Source organism: Nerophis ophidion, linkage group LG02, assembly GCF_033978795.1.
Source record: "Nerophis ophidion isolate RoL-2023_Sa linkage group LG02, RoL_Noph_v1.0, whole genome shotgun sequence".
Taxonomy (NCBI): domain Eukaryota; kingdom Metazoa; phylum Chordata; class Actinopteri; order Syngnathiformes; family Syngnathidae; genus Nerophis; species Nerophis ophidion.
The window spans coordinates 28,212,091-28,229,795 of NC_084612.1; the positions used below are offsets into that span (position 1 = coordinate 28,212,091).

General features: G+C 41.6%; 1 protein-coding gene across 10 annotated transcripts in view; it reads left to right on the top strand.

Moving 5' to 3' along the window:
* Positions 1 to 1,995: 1,995 nt before the first annotated feature.
* The window catches only part of ppfibp2a (PPFIA binding protein 2a), a 52,179-nt gene continuing 36,469 nt past the window's right edge, over positions 1,996 to 17,705 (top strand). For 5 of the 10 annotated variants that reach the window (XM_061880737.1, XM_061880744.1, XM_061880753.1 and 2 more), the window contains exons 1-3: positions 1,996 to 2,192; positions 8,333 to 8,544; positions 12,256 to 12,342. In XM_061880737.1, coding sequence (XP_061736721.1) covers positions 2,129 to 2,192; positions 8,333 to 8,544; positions 12,256 to 12,342 — 363 coding nt within the window. In that variant the 5' untranslated portion in view covers positions 1,996 to 2,128. Of the gene's footprint in view, positions 2,193 to 8,332; positions 8,545 to 8,866; positions 9,379 to 12,255; positions 12,343 to 17,705 lie in introns of those variants that run through there. The other 5 variants (XM_061880776.1, XM_061880782.1, XM_061880791.1 and 2 more) reach the window with 3 other exon arrangements.

Sequence of the window (17,705 nt, forward strand, 5' to 3'; positions counted from 1 at the left end):
TGTTAAACATGTCTGAAACAAATTAATCATAACCTTAACCAATTGCTGGCACACGCAACTTCCTCTGGTCTTAAGGTGGCTTATTTTCACTGATAGGACTAATTGTTACATTTATGTTGGTCTTGAAACCCCAAGATTCAGAAACATGAGATGGCGTGCAGGAAATATGATTTAAGAGCACGGAACAAAAACTGGTGTAGCTAAGGATTGAACACGAAGCAAAAACTAGTGCAGCTAGGGAGTGCGCAGAAAGCCAACACCTCTATGTAGCATGGCTTATGCAGCATGACTACAAGAAAAAGACAAAAGCACATTTGCAAACATAGAAGATAGCGCTGGCATATAAAGCATCTTGATTTGCAACCAGAAACAGGTTTTTCCTGATTGCCAATCATGGACAAGCGAATAAGCCCTATAGTGAAAATTAGAGATAACTGGGAATGTAAATTTTTATGAGGACACTGGACTGCAACTTAAAAGAATACTAATCAGTATTTAATGAAGTGTAAGCCATTTTTGGAGTCCATGATTTTGCTTGCACACTTGGACCAGATGTGACACAGCGCTGTTATTGGGGAGGCATGAAGTTTGTCCCCGTTGGAAAAAAAGAGCCTTTGAGTTGACTTTCTTTTGGTCATCTTTTTTTCTCCACTTCACTTGTAAAACTACTTTCTTTTAAGAGCTACATTTACAAAATAAAGTTAGTCCAAACCTATTATTTTTTTTGTAACTTTTATTTAGTGATTTCAACCCTCCAAAAAAAAGAATTGTCATAGCATGAACAAAACGTTGATATCCACAGCTCACATTTTGTATTAAAAATGTTTGTTCAATTGTTTCGTATTCATACAGCATTTTTTTTTTTTAATGTAGGTGTTTTAATCATGATTTGAACTACTTTGACAAAAAACAATGTTTTACTTTAGGGAAAGGGATTAATTGGATGGATCTTGCATGTGAGGCATTTTGCAATGCAGTCTGCTGAAAATTATAGAAAGCACCACTCTACATAGCAACTGACGCTGTGATCAACGATCTAATTGCTACAAAACATTTTAACATATTCCACACACCACTGCCGTCTGGCGGCTAAAGCGAATCATGCACACCAACATGCCACCCCACATCCCGTCTGATTCATCGCGTTTCATGTGTCAGGTAAACAAATGGGGCCATATGAATTTCTTTCCTACACTAAATAACTTTAAATTATACTTTAAATGATAAATGATAAATGGGTAGTACTTGTATAGCGCTTTTCTACCTTCAAGGTACTCAAAGCGCTTTGACACTACTTCCACATTTACCCATTCACACACACATTCACACACTGATGGAGGGAACTGCCATGCAAGGCGCTAACCAGGAGCAAGGGTGAAGTGTCTTGCTCAGGACACAACGGACGTGACGAGGTTAGTACTAGGTGGGGATTGAACCAGGGACCCTCGGGTTGCGCACGGCCACTCCTCCACTGCACCACTTACCTTCACCCAATCAGTGCGGTCTTTGTTTTTATGTTATTTTGCGGTAATTTGTCAATAAATAAAGCATCATGTCTGCATGGAACGGGTATAAAAATACTGAAAGTTTAAGCAGATATTGTTTCACAATTTGGTGAGCTACTCAAAATCAGGTGACTAGCTACTAGTTGGAGGCCCCTGCTCTATTTCAACTCAGATGTACATTTGTATGGAAGCTCTTTTTCATATAATGAAATGATAAACCTAAGAATAGTTCCCTAAATTTGGACAGATTAACGAGTAAGAAGTCATGCGAACAACCACTGAGTCAGCTGCTCTTGCCATGACATTGTGCACAGCTTATATAATGTGGTTTCTCATATGTATAAATCAACACCAACGAAAAGGAAATACATTTCTAAAACGACATTTGGATAAGAGGACCGACAATTGTTGTAAAGTGTTGGCCACAAAAAAAGAGGAGTGTTTAAAGCCCCGAGTGCGAGTCAGGGTGTTATTTCAAGTAGGAGGTTAGTCAGATGTCTGGACAGCTTTTGGAGCTCAGAGTGAGATCCAAGTCAAGTTGTCTCATGAGAAGACAAGATCTGACGATTAGAGGCCCCAAAATGAGGATCTAGCAGCGCTACTTTCATAGAGAACTGGTTGCCATGGCGTCAAATGCCAGCCACATGTTGGAGGCTGCCTTGGAGCAAATGGATGACATTATTGCAGGTAAGATGTCTTTTTCCTACCTGATCACACTCCTTAAGCCATTTTGCTGAATTGGTTTTAAAATGTGCACTAACTGATGCCATGATACACTAAACCACAGTCTAATGACCTCATATGCATGCCACAAATGTTCATAAAGAGTTCTGGTGTGATAACTAATAAGGGGATTGAAGTATTAGAAGCATCTCCCCGTATAATATAGCAAAGTTCCACAACAATGCATACTAGGATCACAATAATAAACACATTATTTTGAAGTTAGCAATATTATCCCTATAAAGTCAGGATTGTTTACACAGATCTTGTTGAGATGTACCTACTTTTTTGCACTAACATGCATAGTTTGACGAAGAGGTGATACATTTTTAGCATTGCAGGCTGTTAGTTTGAACCTGCGAGGGTCAGAATGCAGATTTCTATTAATAGAGGCAACACTCCATCCATTTGCACACTGCTGAGGCCCTAACATGCCTGATAACAGCTTATCAGTAAGGTCACATAGGGTCAAATGGGAAAAGTCTCATCCTTAATTTTACGTTTGAAGCAGCGGTGTCACTTTCTGCCCAAACGTTGTTATTATAGCAACGCGTAAATTAAACCTATAATTTGAGGGTGGTGAAGTAAAACTTCATGTGATGCTATTTACATCCACTTAGGCTGCACAGTTGTGCAACAGTGACCCCAAAAGGCAGAGCCAGGAACTACTACTCAGAAGAGAGGAGATTCATTACATAGTAATAATAATAGTAATAATAATGCCTTTAATTAATTGTCATAAATATGATTACATTAGAAATAACAATTAAATAAAAATATTAATAATAATAAATATTATTATATCATTGACTCCATTATGATAATATAATAATAATAATAACAATGATGATTTGTTATTTTTATTATAATTATTTTTAATTGCCAAACACAAATCTTATTAAAACAACTACTTAAAAAAAAAGAAAACATTACAAGTACAAGATGTTTATTACAGTCATGTTGTTATCAGTTCTTGTATTTTGTACTATTATGTATTATGCGCTCCTCTCTGAGCTGCCACCTTACCGTGGTAGAGAAGTTTGCGTGCCCCAATGATCCTAGGAGCTATGTTGTCCGGGGGCTTCCATGCCCCCTGGTAGGGTCTCCCAAGACAAACAGTTCCTAGGTGGTGGATCAGACAAAGAGCAACTCGGAGACTTCTATGGGAATGCAAGAACAAAGACGCCGATATCCCTCGCTCAGACGCGTGCCCAGAGTTGGGGCACGATAGTGAGCGCCTGGTGGCCGGGCCTGTCCCCGAAGAGGAAACATGGCTCCCCCCCTCCAGTCGGCTCACACATCATCGGAGGGGCAATAGAGGTCCGGTGCGTTGTGAGCTGGGCGGAAGCCGAAGGCAGGGCACTTGGCGGTCCGATCCTCGGCTACATAAGCTAGCTTTTGGGACGTAGAATGTCACTTCGCTGGGGGGGGCTGAGCCAGTGTGTGAGGTGGAGAAGTTCCGGCTGGATATGGTCGGACTCACTTCGACACACAGCAAGGGCTCTTGAACCAGTTCTTTCGAGAGGGGCTGGACTCTCTTCCACTCTGGCATTGCACGCAGTGAGAGGCGACGGCTGGGGTAGCAATTCTTCTTGCCCCCCGGCTCAAAGCCTGCACGTCGGAGTTCAAGTCCCAGTAGACGAGAGGGTAGCTGGGGTCCTGACTGTTGTTTGTGCTTACGCACCAAACAGCATTTCAGAGTACCCACCCTTTTTGGATACACTCGAGGGAGTACTAGAAAGTGCTCAACCAGGTGATTCCCTTGTCCAACTGGGGGACTTCAACGCTTATGTTGGCAACGACAGTGAAACCTGGAAAGGCGTGATTGGGAAGAATGGCCGCCCGGATCTGAACCCAAGTGGTATTTTGTTATTGGACTTTTGTGCTCGTCACAGATTGTCCATAACAAACACCATGTTCAAACATAAGGGTGTTTATATGTGGACTTGTCACCAGGACACCCTAGGCCGCAGTTCCATGATCGAATTTGTAGTTGTGTCATCAGATTTGCGGCTTAATGTTTTGGACACTCAGGTGAAGAGAGCGGCGGAGCTTTCTACCGATCACCACCTGGTGGTGAGGTTGACTGCTATGGTGGGGGAGGATATCGGACAGATCCGGCAGGCGCAAACGCATTGTGAGGGTCTGTTGGGAACGTCTGGCAGAGTCTCCTTTAAGAGAGAGTTTCAACTCCCACATCCGGAAGAAATTTGAACATGTCACGAGGGAGGTGCTGGACATTCAGTCCGAATGGAACATGTTCTACACCTCTGTAGTCGAGGCGGCTGATTGAAGCTGTGGCCGCAAGGTAGTTGGTGCCTGTCATGGCAGTAATCCTAGAACCCGTTGGTGGACACCGGCGGTGAAGGATGCCGTCAAACTGAAGAAGCAGTCCTATCGGGTTCTTTTGGCTCATAGGACTTGGGAGGCAGGGGACAGGTACCGACAGGCCAAGCAGTGTGTGACTTCAGCGGTCGCGCAGGCGAAAACTCGGACATGGGAGAAGTTCGGGGAAGCCATGGAGAATGACTTCCGGACGGCTTCGAAGCAATTCTGGACCACCATCCGCCGCCTCAGGAAGGGGAAGCAGTGCACTGTCAACATTGTGTATGGTGCGGATGGTGTTCTGCTGACCTCGACTGCGGATGTTGTGGATCGGTGGAGGGAATACTTCGAAGACCTCCTCAAACCCACCAACACGTCTTCCTATGAAGAAACAGTGCCTAGGGAATCTGTGTTGGGCTCTCCTATTTCTGGGGATGGGGTGGCTGAGGTAGTTAAAAAGCTCCTCGGTGGCAAGGCCCTGGGGATGGATGAGAGCCGCCCAGAGTTCCTTAAGGCTCTGGATGCTGTAGGGCTGTCTTGGTTGACAAGAACTCTGCAGCATTGCGTGGACATCGGGGGCGGTACCTCTGAATTAGCAGACAGGGGTGGTGGTTCCTCTCTTTAAGAAGGGGAACTGGAGGGTGTGTTCCAACTATCGGGGGATCACACTCCTCAGCCTTCTCGGTTAGGTCTATTTAGGTGTACTGGAGAGGAGGCTATGCCGGATAGTCAAACCTTGGATCCAGGAGGAACAGTGTGGTTTTCGTCCTGGTTGTGGAACTGTGGACCAGCTCTATAGTCTCGGCAGGGTCCTTGAGGGTGCATGGGAGTTTGCCCAACCAGTCACCATGTGCTTTGTGGACTTGGAAAAGGCATTCGACCGTGTCCCTCGGGAAGTCCTGTGGGGAGTGCTCAGAAAAGTATGGGGTATAGGACTTTCTGATTGTGGCGGTCCATTCCCTGTACAATCAGTGTCAGAGTTTGGTCGGACACATTTCCAGTGAGGGTCGGACTCCGCCAAGGCTCCCCTTTGTCACTGATTCTGTTCACAATTTTTATGGACAGAATTTCTAGGTGCAGTCAATGCGTTGAGGGGATCCCGTTATGTGGCTGCAGGTATAGGTCTCTACTTTTTGCGGATGATGTGGTCCTGATGGCTTCATCTGGCCAGGATCTTCAGCTCTCACTGGATCAGTTCACAGCCCAGTGTGAAGCGACTGGGATAAGAATCAGCACCTCTAAGTCTGAGTCCATCTCCGGGTTGGGGAGGAGACCCTGCCCCAGGTGGAGGAGTTCAAGTACCTTGGATTCTTGTTCACGAGTGAGGGAATAGTGGATCGTGAGATTGAGAGGCGGATCGGTCTTCAGTAATGCGGACGCTGCATTGATCCATTGTGGTGAAGAAGGAGCTGAGCCGGAAAGCAAAGCTCTCAATTTACCGGTCCATGTACGTTCCCATCCTCACCTATGGTCATGAGCTTTGGGTTACGACTGAAAGGACAAGATCACGAGTACAAGCGGCCGAAATGAGTTTTCTCCGCCTGGTGGCGGGGCTCTCTCTTAGAGATAGGGTGAGAAGCTCTGACATCCAGGGGGAGCTCAAAGTAAAGCCGCTGCTCCTTCACATGGAGAGGAGCCAGATGAGGTGATTCGGGCATCTGGTCAGGATGCCACCCGAACGCCTCCCTAGGGAGGTGTTTAGGGCACGTCCAACCGGTAGAAGGCCACAGGGAAGACCTGGGACATGTTGGGAAAACTATGTCTCCCAGCTGGCCTGGGAACGCCTCGGGATCCCCCGGGAAGAGCTGTCCGAAGTGGCTGTGGAGAGGAAACTCTGGGCTTCCCTGCTTAGGCTGCTGCGGATAAGCAGAAGAAGATGGATGGATGGATGCATAATGCTGTTATTTTTCCCTCTACTTCCTTTTTGCCTCCATTTACCACCACTCCTCTGGTCCGAGCTTTGGCAGGATTGTTGGTTTTACTTTGCTGTGCTTTTTTAAAAGACTGTTTTCTCTTTGTGCACTTCATTATTGCACATTTGTTCTTGTCCTTAATGAAGAAGACTCTTCCCTGCACTTTGCAGGTCGTGACAATTACAGTGGTATACATCTGCGCTGCATCGCTAATATTATTTCCCTTTTTACGATAACCAAAATGTTTATAAAACCTACTACCAAGAATACATCTCTGAAATAAAGGTAACACAACATAAAAAATAAATAATCTGAAGCGATGGCTTTTTGCCATAACGCTAAAGGGGCAAATTATGTTTTACAGTTCAGGAGGCAAATTAAGTTTTACAGTTATACATCAGAGTTTGCATACTACTGAAGATAAACAAACTGGTCTAACACAGAATGTGCCTGGTAGGAAAAAGCAAGAGCTTGTTGAAAAATACTTATTTTCAGATTCCATATATTAAATCTTGCTTAGATTTAACTTTTAGTAGTGTATGTAATGTATTTATACGCAAATAAATATAGGTTACTTAAAGATCAAATTAAGTCATATGACATCACTGTTGACATGTGTGGATGACTATATATGTTCATCAGCATGTAGCGTAGCGCTGCACTACTGCAAAATATCATCAGAACATTAAAGGGGAACATTATCACAATTTCAGAAGGGTTAAAACCAATAAAAATCAGTTCCCAGTGGCTTATTTTATTTTTCGAAATTTTTTCAAAATTTTACCCATCATGGAATATCTCGAAAAAAGGCTTTAAAGTGCTTGATTTTCGCTATCTGTAAATCCACCGTCCATTTTCTGATTCAAACTCGGATTTCAGCGCCTTAAGCGATTCAACAGATTACGCATGTATTGAAACGGATGGTTGGAGTATGGAGGCAGAGAGCGAAAACGAAATTGAAGTAGAAACTGAAGCTATTGAGCGAATAGCTATTGAAGCTATTCGGCGATCGCCTTCTAACCAACGATTGCACTGGAGCAACTTAAATCCGTCGATTGGTAAGTGTTTGTTTGGCTTTAAATGTGGGTGGAGGGAAAGACTGGTTGCAAATATAGCTACAAATGTAAAAAAAAGCTAGCCTAAATAGCATGTTAGCATCGATTAGCTGGCAGTCATGCCGCGACCAAATATGTCTGATTAGCACAAAAGTCAATAACATCAACAAAACTCACCTTTGTGATTTTGATGACTTTATCTTTGGAAATGCATCTGCTTTGAGTGTCGCAGGATATCCACACGTTTCTCTGTGCCATCTCTGTCGTAGCATTGCTGGTAAAATGTGCAGACCAAACAAGGCATCGATTAGCATGCCGTGCTAATCGATGCACACTCCACGTAAGACAACTTGAATCCTTCCCTGATCGTGTTGTTTCACCCTCCGACAACACACCGACGAGGCATGATGTCTCCAAGGGACGGAAAACAGTCAAAAAAACGGAAAATAACAGAGCTGATTTGACTCGGAGTTTGTAATGTGTTTGAGAAAATGGCGGATTGATTACCTATGTGACGTCATCGCTCCGAGAGCGAATAATAGAAAGGCGTTTAATTCGCCAAAATTAACCCATTTAGAGTTCGGAAATCGGTTAAAAAAACATATGGTCTTTTTTCTGCAACATCAGGGTATTTATTGACGCTTACATAGGTCTGGTGATAATGTTCCCCTTTAAACATTTTAAACGAATACATGTCAGTGTCAACCCAAGCTGTAAGTATCATTATCTTTCTAAAGAAAGAAATGCATACAATTCGATAGGCCGCAGTGAACCAGCATCAATGCAGAAAAAAAATGTGTTCTCTCTTTAGGTAAAAGTGGAGAAAAGCTTCATAGTGGTCAGCAGCCATTAGAGGTTCAAAACTGCAAGTCCCAGCACCAAAAAACGACATCACGAGTCGAGTCCACTTCAAAAGCACCGGCTCTGACTGACATCGTGGAGGCACTGCTGGAGGTGGAGGAGTGTAATAAAGAACATGAGAAACATGCGCTGGCCATACAGATGAGGCTGCAAGAAGGCGAGGTGAGTGTTCACACACACTAGAACAAGACTGTAAGAACATTCAGCACAGACTACAACTGGAGTCTTTGTGTTTTATACTGTGGGCTCTGATCATCAACATCTGGACCAGTTGTCCTAAGGGAGTTAGGAGAGCGATGGCTCTAATGAGAACCAGAGTTCCTGTTCAAATACAAGCAGTAGCACTCCCCCCTTACTTCTCTTCTTCCTAATATCTACATTTTTTTGCCTTCATTTCCTGCAGCAGTTGTATGTCTTCTGCTTTGAATTGCTATGAACTCTACACTCCCGCAGCTTCCTCCTCCCCCTCATCTTTTATGATCCCCTTTGCTCGACACCACATCTGAGAAGCATGTGCAGCAGGGAGCTCCCCCCGAGCCCCTGTCGTTCTTTAAGACCAAGGAGGTACTTCAGCCTCAGTGGCAGAGAGCAACGGAGGGACCGCAGGAAGCACAGAGGAAGATGAGCTCGGCCAAATTGGACTTTCTGTGCATATTGGAGTGGTGTTGAGAAAGAGAAAAAGAGGTAGGGGAAGAAAAAAGGGAGTCAAGCTTGGCATCATTTGAGTTATTCAGCTCAGCTTGAAAAAGTCTGCCTGGACTCAGAAACCACACAGGGCCTCTCGACACTGTCAACAACTGCAGCGTGGATGGTCTGCGAGACCAATCCAGAAGTGCTAGGATTTATACCTGTTGACACTGGACTCTGTCACACTCCTGGCTCCATGCAGCATTGCACGTCGATTGTACCCAGCATTAAGAGCTAGGGCTGAAACAATGGGCCTGCACAATGGAGAATGACATTGACTTCTACAAACACTTTGCTTGGCTTAGAAAGGTAGGACGACATCGGCATCCATGACCCCCTCTTGGGCTACTTTTGCATACAAACTTGCTTATCTTTCTACTTTTTTGTCCCTACAATGAGAGAAACGTGTGTGTTGTTACAAGATGTAGTGATGAATTATTGTTTAGTCGAGAGAAGCTGATGCAAGACTGTTCTATTTTAAACATATGTCATTTACGAAACTATGCGTGTTGGAAAGATGACCGGATGTGCAAGTGAGCTTAGATCACTTCCTGCCACTCAAAACATAAACATGCGTGATATAAGTCAACACATGGCGCCATTAGACGCTCATTAGTCAGCCAGCTGCATCCATTTGGTTACAAAAATAAACTGTCAGAATGACCATTTGAGCACATTTTGTTTCATTTGGAGCACAACCCTAAGCAGAATTATATTTGGAGAATGTTTACACTATTTGATTCAAATTTTAATTTAATTATAATAATTATAATATGAAATTGCTTATTTGGACTAAAACATGTTCATGAGAAAGTATTTGCTCAATATTTAATTGTTTTTTTGAGCAAAATAACACATTTAAATAATTAAAAGAGGAACTAGAAAACCTTCGAGACAACCATAACAAAACCCATTATATCTGCCTCACAGAGCAGTGCAGAGGACAGTATCTCAATTAAAGGGGAGTCTGACTTATAAATGTTGTGAAATGTTGGATATTCAAGTCAAACATTCCAAAGCATCAACTCATACAGTTCATGCACTTGGGCGTGAGCTTGTAGTTTTGGATGCCTCTTACTGTGGTGGTTTGCAGTCTGGCTACATTGTGACATCACAGCGAGACGGACATACTAATTTAGAAATTAAGTCACAGCCAGATGTGGGTGATCTCTGTATGAGGCCAGCTGAGTTTGAGGAAACACAAAAGCTAGAATAAATTGATCATTTTCATCCATTTTTGTCATGCGCACAATAACACCAATATGCGACGGGCAGTGACATAAATGCTGCTGTGAGTTCTTTATTGATCCAGAGTGGGAAGGTGTACCTAATTTGGTGACCGGGTGAATATATGCAGTATAATGTTTGAGAATGTTATCTGTGTCACTGTAACAAACAGCGATAATGACATTTAAGATATTTATTTACAGTATACATTGTACAAATACTTTTGGAGCGAGTGAGGCGGGTTTCATTTGCAATCTGGGAACACCTGCACAAACATTTTGCAGACATATGCTTAAAGTAGGTTACAAATGTGACTGTGGAGCAAATGTTAGGCAGAATATACTCCAATACACGTTACATGGTATGTAAGTAAGTAAGTACATTTTATTTATAAAGTGCTTTTCACAGATAAAGTCACAAAGCACTTTGCAAAACATAAGTGAAGTAAATCAACAATTAAATTAAAACAACGGGGGCAACATCATAAAAAGGATAAAAAGTGGATTGAAAATGATTGTTAAAAGTTGCATTAACTAAAATCTTTACAAGACCACAATGAAGTGTTTTAAGCCATTTTTAAGGGAACATGTGCTTTTATATTATTATCAGTGATGGAGCAGGAAAGGGCTTGGAATATGTTACCGGTAAATTGTTATATGAAGCGTCCTGTCATTGATTAATTTTTAAATGCCCTTTTTCACAAAATAATGGTCCCCCATCAATCGCCGGGCCCTACTCACACATATTTTCTACTAAAATATACTGAACGTAACTTTCTGCAAATTTGGTAATGATATACAGGACTTCATACTAGAGGAACAACTGAAAATAATTTCTTGAACTGAAGGCACCAGATATGCATTCATTTTCTTTTTAACATTTAACTGTGGTGTCAGTAAGAACATTATATGAGAAAGTAAACACCACTAATCATCATCAGTTTTCCACTTTGTCGGCCTCATTGGTTCCAGTTGCTTCAGCCTTGTTTTGTACACATTTAGAGGTGTATTGGACCAAAGAAATGTTGATGTAAATCTGAAATTGAACAACTTTCACTAATGTTTTGGAGTGCTTGATGAAGTGAACATGAAATGTATAGCTCTCCTTTGACCATGGTATATTTTCTACAACATATATAGCTAAGCAGAGTTTAACTGAACAGCAATAAGGAACAAACTGTTCAGTCATCATTAATACCGCTTACATAATGTATCATGGCAAAAAACAAGTGTAACAAGCAGCTTGTGTGGTTTAAATGAAAACTACACTAGAATGTTTCCTACAACCACGGTTGTTCAAAACAACGTTTTTGACTCAGTGGCAATGAAGGAACCAGGTTGTTATGGTTTTAATTACTTGGTTTTGAATGCTCAAACAAGATCTAGAGGACTCAGACTTAAAAGTACACAACAATATAACAAACATTGACACATACCTAACAAAATAATCCATGTTAGATTGATTCATATTGGAATTTGTAGTTTTTGAAGCCAAAAGGCTTTTCAGAAAATACCTACCTACTGCCCAATCAAATGCCTCTCGGACACCTTTTTTTTAATAAAATTATTTCAAACCACGAGGGATGTTTGGTTGAGGCTGAAGGCTCATCTACATAATGTTTCCAAGAGTGTGGTTTCGTGAAGCTTTCTGAAAAAACTTGGCTCATCGGCCAGCGATCATACCTCTCTTGCACACTGATCGTTCCAAAATAGCCCTAAATACACAGGAAGCCCTGAGGCTTCCAACTCCCCTAATAAGATTAAATCAAATGTTTCATAAAGTTTGAGTACAGGATTAGTTGCAGTACACTTCTGAGAAACTCTCCAAGTCCATTTTAACTGCAAACTGCTGGAATGTTTTTTTTTTTTTTAAAGAAAACCATATCTGACCTATCTGTAGAACTGTTCTGTGTCAGCAGTGCACTTTCTGAACTCAATAGTTGACTTGCATATTTCAAAGGTAAACCACCAGTCTTCAGACCGCAGTGAGTCCTACCAGGAGCGTTTATCACGTCTGGAGGGAGACAAAGAATCTCTCATTCTGCAGGTATGACCGCTTTTTATTGTTTATTTTGTTTAAAATTACTTTTTTTTTGTGGAAAGTCCAATTAACCCTGAACAAGAGTTGAGAAAAACAAGGTAAAAGTGCAAAGTTAACTCACAATGTTTCGTAACAATTGTGTGTCTGATTCATGGTCTAAGTAGCGGAAATAAAGCGCGACTATAGGTTAAGTGCTGTTAAAACACTAACGTGTTTGTGCAGAGTGTAAGGTGAACGTTTAGGAATGGCTGAATAAGTGCATACCACAGACAGGTTAAGGCTAGAACACCGGAAAAGGAACTGTATGTGTGAATACAACTGCCCTGTTTGTTTACTTAGTTCTCACATAAAACATTCCTCTGGGAAATCTACTCCAATTGACTGGTACAGCCTGTGCTGTAACTCGCATGTTGTTCTTAAGTGCCCTTAATAGCTTCTTTGCCGAGTTACAATAAGCTTACATAAACCATTCTAACAATGCACAGGCCGCTTGCACTAAGGCACATGTCATTAAGTATAATGAAGAGGTTGACATTTCAACCAAAAAAATGCACATTCACCGAATTACTTGAATTGCAGTAATGTAAAACATGATGCATGTAGAACATTATTTTAATATTTTAAACAAAAAAACATTATGCAAAATGCGACGTAGAACATTATTTTAATATTTTAAACACAAATCATTTATGCAACACATGCATGCAACAGTGGAACCTCTAAAGTAGAACACAATTTATTATATTAAAGCAGGGCAAATAAAAGAAATATAATATTTTAAAACATGTTTTTAACAACCGTAAGCACGTATTTTACAGTGCAGTAGGAAAGGGTGATCCTGGGTGGAGCTCTCATTTGCCAATGCAGTCTGCAGAAAATGATGGAAATCGCCACTCTACATAGCAACGGGTGCTGTGGCCACAGTTGAAATTGCCACCAAACACATTTTAAGCTATTCAACACTGTACTGTCATCTGGCGGGCTTAAGTGGATCGCGCAACCCCACAATTGGCCACCTTTCAATTGTCTGGAAAACCGCGACAAATGGGGCCATCTGAATCCACTTGTGTAGTAGTAAGTAATGTTAAGCTGTCACGGAAATCTAAAAGTAAGTTTCTCCTACACTGAGCCAACTCTTAAGGTTAAAGGTATGCGTGTATTAAAGCACATGCAAACTTGATAGCACACCTAACGCTGATCTATTACGCTTGTACACAAAGGCTTGCATCTCTTAAATGAGAAAAAATAGAAAGTGCAATCCATCTAGCCTATCTGTCTAGGTCAGGGGTCAGTAACCCGCGGCTCCGGAGCCGCATGCGGCTCTTTAGCGCCGCCCTAGTGGCTCTCTGGAGCTTTTCCAAAAATACCGTATGTCCTTGAATTGCCGCAGGGCATATAGTATGCCACAGGGCATATAGTATGCGCCTGCTTTGAATTACTGAATTACAAACTCCCTTCGCAAAATAATTAGCGCATGCTTAGTATTATCGCCTGGTCAAACTCGTAACGTCACAAGGGGGCTGATTTCAATACCTGTAATTTGAAATTGCATAAAGGGAAGAAGATTAAGAGCTATTCAGTAGGATTTAAGGTCCAAGCTTACATCACACTCAAATGTTTACTGCATGCCTTTGGTAAGTGCCAGATTGAGAAGAGGTTTTAAAATAATTAGCAGATGCTTATTTTTACCGCATGCCTTTGGTAAGCGCATGAGTCAGAAGAGGTTTTGAATTAATTAGCGCCCCAGCGGCAATTCAAGGAAATACGGTATATGAAAAATGGAAATGATGAAGGGGGAAAAAACATATTGTTAGTTTTGATTTGGTTTCTGTAGGAGGACAAATATGACACAAAACTCCCTGATTGCTATAAAGCACACTGTTTATATTAAACATGCTTCACTGATTCGAGTATTTGGCGAGCGCCGTTTTGTCCTACTAATTTTGGCTGTCCTTGAACTCACCCTAGTTTGTTTGCATGCACAACTTTCTCCGACTTTCTAAGACGTGTTTTATGCCACTTCTTTTTCCGTCTCATTTTGTCCGCCAAACTTATAACATTGTGCATAAATGCACAAAGGTGAGTTTTGTTAAAGTAATTGACTTGTGTGGTGTGCTAATCAGACATATTTGGTCACTGCATGACTGTAAGCTAATCGATGCTAACATGCTATTTAGGCTAGCTATATGCACATATTGCATCATTATGCCTCATTTGTAGCTATATTTGAGCTCATTTAGTTTCCTTTGAGTCCTCATAATTCAATTGATATCTCATGACACACTATCTGTATGTAATATGGCTTTTAATTTTTTGCGGCTCCAGACAGATGTGTTTTTGTATTTTTGGTCCAATATGGCTCTTTCAACATTTTGGGTTGCCGACCCCTGGTCTAGGTGAATGTGCAGAATATATGTTGATCATCAGAACGGCCACAATAAAAGGAAATGCAAATATAATAATTTTGCGCTCACTAGTGATTTATCGAGGCTTAAACTTTTCTGTAGGAAATATATTATTAACTGCAATATGCATTTGCTTGTGTCTGGATAATTCATTAGTTATGGCCGGCATCTCCCAGACCGCACCTTTAGCGCACTAACAAATGGGTTCTGTTATGGATCACACTGCAGGACAGCTTTTAAAATGCCCAGAAAAAAGTCGCACATGGTACTTGGTAGTCTGCTGCATGTTTCAAAACAAAAAGCCACAGGTAGGACCATGTCAACAATACTGTGGAATGAAATGAGTGTCTCCATGGTGACAGCCACGTAGTCCACACGGAATCCTTATTTTAAAGGCCTACTTAAACCCACTACTACCGACCACGCAGTCTGATAGTTTATATATCAATGATGAAATATTAACATTGCAACACATGCCAATATGGCCGGTTTAGTTTACTAAATTGCAATTTTAAATTTACCGCAGAGTTTCTTGTTGAAAACGTTGCGGAATGATGACGCCTGCGTGTGACGTCACGGACTGTCAGGAAATATTAGCGCAGCACTATTTGCGGCTAAAAGTCGTCTCTTTTCATCGCGCAATTAAACAGTATTCCGGACATCTGTGTTGCTGAATCTTTTGCAATTTGTTCAGTTAATAATGGAGTACTCAAATTAGAAAGATGGAGTTGGGAAGCTTTAGCCTTTAGCCACACAAACACACGGTGATTCCTTGTTTAAAATTCCCGGAGGTGAAGCTTTACTATGGATCAGACCGGTCAAGCGAACATGGTTCCTGACCACTTGTCAAACGGCAGGTTTCGGTGAGAAAATTGTGTTAAACTCCACGGATCTCTTACTGGAGATCTGTGGAGTTTGCGCTGTCCTTGTATCTGACGTCGACTTCCCTCAGACACTGGCCTCAAGACACCCGTGGACACACCCCTCCGACTATCAGGTACTATTTAATCTCACTAAAACACTAGCAACACAATAGAAAGACAAGGGATTTCCCAGAATTATCCTAGTAAATGTGTCTAAAAACATCTGAATCCGTCCCATTGCAATCACCTTTTTTTTTAAACTTTATTTATTTTTAATTTTTTTCTAGTCCTTCGCTATGAATATCATCATCCACTAATCTTTCATCCTCGCTCAAATTAATGGGGAAATTGTCGTTTTCTCGGTCCGAATAGCTCTTGCTGCTGGAGGCTCCCATTAAAAACAATGTGAGGACGTGAGGAGCCCTCACCCTTGTGACGTCATCGTCTGCGACTTCCGGTAAAGACAAGGCTTTTTTATCAGCACCAAAAGTTGTGAACTTAATCGTCGATGTTTTCTACTAAATCCTTTCAGCAAAAATATGGCAATATCGCGAAATGATCAAGTATGACACATAGAATGGACCTGCTATCCCCGTTTGAATAAGAAAATCTCATTTCAGTAGGCCTTTAATTGGACGGTTTGTACCACTTTGGCACTTGTTATACATGGTACACACAGTCTCAGTTAATCACCCATAACACTCCCACTATTAGTACATGGAACTTAATAGTTTGTACACTCTATTTAACATGTATTAATCATATCTTAGTAGTTCACACCATAAACCTTTTTTTAATGATGATTAATTATGGAAGTATTAATGTAGCGAAATTATTTGCAAATTTGTGTATCTCAATTTGCGCACGTGTAATCCAATTTGCATGCATGTGTACTAATTTGTGCATCTGTATATCGATTCGAGTGTGTGTATTCATTCACTGGGCCTGCATTTAATCAACCACGGAAGACACTACACAATTCAAACCAATCAGACACAACGTAAGGCAGGTTTTGGCATCTCTTAGATCAGGGGTAGGGAACCTATGGCTCGGGAGCCAAATGTGGCTCTTTTGATGACTGCATCTGGCTCTCGGATAAATTTGAGCTGGCATTGCTTAACACGATAAATAATGAATAATTCCACTTGTAATCACAGTGTTAAAAATAATGTTCAAAATATAAAATATTCTCATGCATTTTTAATTTATCCATCCGTTTTTACCGCACCTGTTCAAGAAGTTGCGTTAATGGTAAGAAGTTATTTATTTATTATTGGTTAGTGTGGAGCTTGCCCTCCTGGGGGTTCTTCAGACCACCAAGCACCGACATGAGAGCCTGTTTCAGGGTTACAATATTGTTTTATTTTCAATAAGTCCCTCAGTTGCTTTCCAGCAATTGTATTTTTTTCTTTCGTTTTTGCTCGCGCTCTGGCTCCAGCCCCAACCCCGTCTCTCCTCCTGGCTGCTGCTTATAACAGAGTGACAGGTGAATAGATAACAAGGCCCAGGTGGGCCGTCTATGCACCTGTCGCTGATTTAGAGGCCGGTCCTCAGTTCACTGCAGGCCCACAGGACACGCCCCCTCCACAGTTACCTTCAGAATAAGAATGTTATTACAAAGAATAAGAGACCTATTATACTCAAGAAATGTTGGTCTTACTTAAAAATGCACGTGTTTAGTTGTGTTCAGTGTTAAAAAAAATATTATATGGCTCTTACGGAAATACATTTTAAAATATTTGGCTTTTTGGCTCTCTCAGCCAAAACGGTTCCCGACCCCTGTCTTAGATGTATGTTGTTTCTGACTGGTTTAAATTGTGCGGTTGGTTAAATGTAGGCACACCTCAGAAACACACACGCAGATTGTATTGCACGCACAAACTTTTGAATGTGCGCGCACAAGTTGTATTACACGCTTACTAAGCCGGATGCGCTCGCTCAAATTGTACACGGCAGAAGTGTCCCAAAAGCCACGTGTAAAAAAAGAAAGCCAATAGTTCCTGCTTCTTGCAGACAATAGATACACACGCACAGATTGTATTATGCGGATGCACTTCAGAAAGCGAGCACAACGTGATGGACAAGTGTATGTACCACCTGT